General features: G+C 33.4%; 1 protein-coding gene across 1 annotated transcript in view; it reads left to right on the plus strand.

The window, feature by feature from the left end:
- The window catches only part of LOC110031519 (nuclear pore complex protein NUP98A-like), a 27792-nt gene extending 21826 nt beyond the window's left edge, over positions 1-5966 (plus strand). Inside the window, 8 exon segments of the mRNA XM_020734763.1 lie at positions 147-234; positions 365-425; positions 1834-1978; positions 2402-2518; positions 2916-3093; positions 4727-4789; positions 5190-5440; positions 5443-5966. Coding sequence (XP_020590422.1) covers positions 147-234; positions 365-425; positions 1834-1978; positions 2402-2518; positions 2916-3093; positions 4727-4789; positions 5190-5440; positions 5443-5880 — 1341 coding nt within the window. The 3' untranslated portion in view covers positions 5881-5966.
- The last annotated feature ends 289 nt before the right edge of the window (positions 5967-6255 follow it).

Here is a 6255-nt window from a genome sequence, read left to right on the forward strand (position 1 = left end):
TGTATTTCCCATAATTTCTTTGAACTGAATGTAACTTTTGCTTTAATTTTTTTCTACTATGTTATAATTAATATATATATATATATATATATTTCTTTTCATTGAACTAACTGACATTGTTTTTTCACTGTACCTCTGCTTGCTAGCCCTCCTTTTCCACTCCTTTTCAACAGTCTGCTCCTGCACGACCATCAAGTAACTTTTCTTTTGGTAACCTTGGGCAGGCACAAATAGGTAAACCAAATCATTAATGTAATTTTTTATTTCCTTTGTGAACCTTATTTTAAGTGCCTTTTATAGTAACTTAGGTCATACGTGAACATACAGATAACTTCTTATTTCACATTTACCATCTTCATTTCAGCTCCTTCTGGAGGGTTCGGTAGCTTCCCCAGCTCCTTTAATCAGGGAACTTTTGGACCGAGGTATGTTTCTGTTATATATTCAAATATTCTGAACATTATCTTTGACTTTGATAAATTTAGGTAGTTGTTAGCTTCTTTAGAGTTGTTGGAGGCATCTGTCTACTCTAAAATACATTTATTTCCCCTTTTTTTTCTTTAAACAATCAGTGTCAAGTTATAAAAAGAGGCAGTGGTGCACGAGGAATTCCATAATGTCTTTTTTTTTTTTTTTACTTTTTGAAACTCGAAGATTGCAGGATCCTCCAATATCTGTACGTGGAGACAAGATATGCTATGCTTAATAAAACAATAGCTTTTATGCAATAAAATGGGATGTGTTGGTGCTTAAGGATTTTTTTGCAGCAGTCATATGGATTGAATGCACGTAGCCATTCTGCATAATGAGGTTTCAGGAGTTCAAGTACACTATATCACTAGTTATCCATAGAATTATTTTTATTGTGGTGAAGATGGTGCATTCTGCCATGTTTGAGAGAAAATTGATTTCCTCTAGTTAGGTAAATATCAAAATCACATTTTCTTTTGGTCATTTTTTATAGTCTGGAACTGAAAACAATTTCACACATGTTTATTAGCCATTTTCCTTGGAGATTGGCCTTTGGGATTAGCATGTCCATTTTCATTTATTGTAGCAAAATATAAACAAACAATTTGTAGAATACAAATGTTGTTTTTGCAATTTCTTTTGTTTAAGTTACTTTTTTTGTTTAAGATTGAAATTTCGTAGTCTTAAGTTTTACTCTCAATATATCCTTTTTATCCTAATTTTTTTGACGTTGCTGTCTGTGTAATTGGATAAAGTTCATTTACAGAATTTCCCGTTGCAATGCCTGCAGATAATATCCTGGTGGTTTTCATATATTCATCTCAGTTATTTTGGACATGTCTCTGCCAATGATAAATAATATTTTTTCAGAGGAACAAGTCTAATAAATGTAACACTTCTTTGGGAAAAGTTAAAATGCAATCACTTGAAATTTTCCAATTAATATTTGGGGGATTTACGAACCGTACAATATTGATGTATTTACTTATATCACACCTGCATTTTGATAGCTACTTGTATCGCATTTTAATGTCTCAATCATATCAAATGTACAGGTAAAAGGTTTATTTCAGTTTAGAAAAGTTAATGTTAATGAGATTTTTTATATGATTTAAGGACTTGGGTGTCGCATTAGTAAACATTAATGTTTAGATGTTAGCTACGTAATTAATTCTTCTACACAAGAATTGTGTGGTGTATATATATATATATATATATATAACCCCAAAAATATTTCAACAGGGAATGCTCCCGTAATGAATTCTTCATATGATAGTGTTAGAATTCTGTATTAATAAATATTTTAATATTCTGATAGATAGTCTGACTGATAATTTCTTATTTGCCTTTCTTGTGTGGCAGCCCTGCTTTTCAGGCTAACAATGTCATGCAACCCACGTCCATAACAAATCCTTTTGGAATGCTCCCTGTGATGCCTCAGATGTCTATTGGTGGTCATGAGAGCTCTTCTGCTCCATCAGTTCAATATGGAATTTCCAGCCTGCCTGTAAGTTTTTTGAAATCTTACCAGTTATATTTAAGTGACCACTGGTTATGCTCTTGTATTATGTATTTTTTTTTATGAGTAAAGTGTCAAAATAATCCTCTGACTATTACATGGGATCATTTTATTCCCAGAGTGTATAAAGTGTCAAATTACTCCCCAGATTCTTTAAATTGGGGTTAAAATAGTTCTTCGTGATGGCTATTTCGTCTTATATTAAAAGGATTTGGGACTAAATTGACACTTTTATAAGCTCTAGGGCTAGAATGACCCCCTGCAAAGAGTCAGGAGACTTTTCACACTTTTTCATTTTTCTTTCTCTATTTTTTGCTAGATAAACATAGCGATTGATCTTGCTAAATGGTTTTTTATTAGTGCCAAAAATGACATTTCAAATGGGCATAATATTTTATTTCGTTTTTATAGGTTTCTGACAAACAAGCTCCAGTAGGGTATTCATCAGTAGTGGCTTCTAGACATGTATCACAGAGAAGAATCCGGTTGCCAGCCAGGAGATATCAGCGTAAAGGCAATAGTGAAAGGGTTAGCTTATTCTAAATCTAAAAATCGGGATCTCTTGCTCGATTTTCATCAACTGATTATTTGAATAATTATGTAGACAAAACTCGAAGCATTGCTATTTACAAAACTAACTCCTAGGTGATCTTTTGAACTGTTGAACCGATGCATTTATGCGTTCCTTGTTCAAACTATTGAGAATTCAATAACAATGGAAAACATGGATTTGGGTTTTCTCGTGAATTTTGATATTTGAGTAGGAATTCAAAAAATGGATTGGATGGAGCTAGGTTTGTAAATAGCAATGTTTTGAGTGTTATGCATGTAATTGCCCCCTGATTATTTGTCTATTGTATATTGTTAACTCCATGTGATCTTCTTTGGCAGAAGTATGAGCTAATAAAAATTTGTTATTTCACAGGTACCATTCTTCAATGATGATGAAGTGGCTCCAACGACTCCAAATGCAGACGCACTAATTATCCCAGGGGAGAATCCAGGGGCACTATTTGTTCGTCCAATTGAACAATGGCCTTCTACAAATGATGTTAATAAACAATCAGTGTCAAAAAATATCGTTGGTTCATCTAGCGACAATGGTAATCTAAAAATTTCTGATTTTATGTGTCATTCTTTTTTCCCTTGTTTATGACTGGCAGGTTGTGCAAGCTGAAATTATATTAGCTTAGTGATACTTATAAGGGACTTCAACTAAAACAATATTATTATCAATTCGAGCTTTTTTTTAATGGGGCATTTACATACATGGCGCACAATTCTATGTATTTACATATCTCACACCTAAACTTTCATAGTTAACACACATAACACTCAAATCTTTAATATCACATCAAAAATAGGACTTTTACCATTTTTTTTAAAAGTCAAATGCACCTTTTCATGCATAGGTTTAAAGCGCTAAAATGTTATGTGTGTCAATATGAAATTTTAGGTGTGAGATATGTAAAATACATAAGAATTGTGTGCTGTGTATGTAAGTTTCCCTTTTTTAATATGTAAAGCTCAATTTTTTTTCCTGATTATTGATGTTTTCTAAAGGTATAGATAGCCACTTATATATGTTATTCTCTAATTTACTTAGTGATTAAGGATAATGCTAAACATTTGAGTTAAGGTGTTCTTTCTTTTAATCAATTGTCTATTGCATTCGTGGGCATTTACAGCATTGACTATTGATTGCTTTTAGTTTGACTGATGGAACTTCTATAAAGTACTTGCCAAGCAATTTGGTTATTAAGTATTTCAGTTAAAAACTTTGGGAATTTGTATACATATCACACAATTCTTATATATTTACATATCTAACAGCTAAACTTTAATACTTATATTAATAATACACAAATTTTTAATTTGAAGTGTGTGGTATGTATACAAATAACAGCTCCTGTGAGCCTTGGCAGAGTCTAAACTTGAGCAATTTGAACGATTAAATGTGTAAACTTGAAGTGCAGATTATTAATAACCATATAATGGAAGTAAAATTCTCTTTCAAGGGGTAAACTTCTTGCTAAATCCCATATTAAAAAACTGCGGTCAAGTTAGTTTTATTGGTGCATCTCTTGCAAATAGTCTTTCCAATTGTAAAATATAAAAAAAATGTTAAAATAGTCCTCTGACTTTTTGCAAGATGTAGTAGTGTCAATTTAGTCCTTAAGAGTCTTTTAACATGGGTTGAAATAATTCACACTGTGGACTATTTTAGCCTCAATTTAAAATGTATAGGAATTAATTTGGTACTTTTATAGACTATGGGACTAAAATGACATGTAAATAGTCAGTGGACTATTTTGGCACTTTATAAAATATTTTTGGTATTGATAGCATGCCATTAATATGTATAATGCTTTGAGTCTTCTCTGATGATAAGATGGTAAACTATGATCGAAGTTGTTGGGAGTTGGAACAAGTGTAACTCGTTGAAATTTTTTTTTTTTTTTCTGATAAATTATACAAATGCATGGGTAGATAATCTGCCACTACTAAATATGGATTCATGGCTGCCCCTTCTTCTTGCGAAGCGCTGATGGATTTCTTTTAAATTGATTATCGTGTCATTCTGTCATTTCTAAAATGTTTTTAAGTTCAATATCATTAGCCTTATCCCAAACTATTTTGGGTCAGCTTTATGAATCCTCATTTGCAGTATAAATTATCATTCTTTATATAAGTTTACTGATATTTCATGCTATATTCCAGGTAAAATTTATCCAGGTAAAATTCATGCAGCGCCATCTGCTCCCACTGTTGATGAATCTTATACAGCTGATCTTCATGGTGAGCTATATATAATTTTTTTTTTTTGTGCGTCTGGGCTTCATCCAATGATCATGCTTGTTTTCATATACTATATGGAAGAATATATTGTATTAAAAATTCAAAATCCCAAATTGATTTGTGGTCATGGATTTAATGCACATAGTATTCAGTAAATACAACATAGAAGTATATTAAGATACCAACGTAGAAGTATGTGGTATTACTGCTGAGAAACACCTAAATACGTAGGAATTAAAATGACATATAAAATTAATTAGGAATTAAATGATATGCATGTAAATCTTCCATCTAATTATTATAGCTTATCTATCCCATACTCATATGTTCTCATTTGCAATATTGATATTATATACCCTCCATTTTTCTATTCTATACTACTCACCATGCAATGTTGCAGAAAGCCCAGCTGAGAGCGGCCATGCAGAACAAACTCCATCCAAACCCCCTCAACACCCAAGTGGCCTTAAAGACAACCATGCCAACAGAACCAAAGGCTCCCACTTGTCAATTTCTAGCCGTCGAGCCAGCGAGGCCGCCATTTCTTATGAACACGGCGCAGAAATCGAAGCTCTAATGCCAAAACTCTCCCTTGACAACTACTTCTGCGAACCAAGCATCCCCGAACTCGCCGCCAAAGAACGTGCCGAGCCCGGTATGCTGCGCCCGGTTTCTGTCGCCGCGTGAAGGATTTCGTCGTCGGCCACAAAGCCTACGGCAGCATAAAATTCCTCGGCGAAACTGATGTGAGGAGGCTCGATCTCGAGTCCATTGTTCAGTTCAACCATCGTGAGGTCGTCGTGTACAGCGACGAGAGCAAAAAGCCGTCCGTCGGTCAAGGGCTAAACAAACCGGCTGAAGTGACTCTTCTTGACATCAAATGCTACAACAAGAAAACTGGGCAGAGATATACTGGAGGCCCGAAGGTTGAGAGATATATAGAGATGTTGAAGAAGAAGACTGAGGAACAAGGAGCTGAGTTCATGTCATTTGATGCAGGTAAAGAAGAATGGAGGTTCAGAGTGAAGCATTTCAGCAGATACGACTTTTTTGGTGAGGAAGATGATGATGATGATGAGTTGGGCTGTTGATTTTTATGATGTTGATGATGATTTTGTGGTTTCCAGCTTTGTTGATGCTAGTTAGTTTTCGTAGTTGATAAAGATTTAGAAAGAGATGCATACATTGCACTCAATTTCTATATAATTACATATCTGATACCTAAATTTTAATTCTTCCATGTCACCTTGTGTATGAAAAGGTGTATTTCACTATTTAAAAGTCAAAACATAGGTATTTTTAATGTATAAATTAAAGTTTAGGAACATATGATTTGGGCGGTATGTAAATGCCCCTCTTGCTTTTTGTTAAACTTTTGTTTAACCATTCATTAATTCAAAATTTAGAAAATATTAATTTTTATTTTTTTTAATTAAGAGTACTAAAGTTTGGAGTTTTGAGTTCTT

The sequence above is a fragment of the Phalaenopsis equestris genome, unplaced genomic scaffold, assembly GCF_001263595.1.
Source record: "Phalaenopsis equestris unplaced genomic scaffold, ASM126359v1 Scaffold000837, whole genome shotgun sequence".
Taxonomy (NCBI): Eukaryota; Viridiplantae; Streptophyta; class Magnoliopsida; order Asparagales; family Orchidaceae; genus Phalaenopsis; species Phalaenopsis equestris.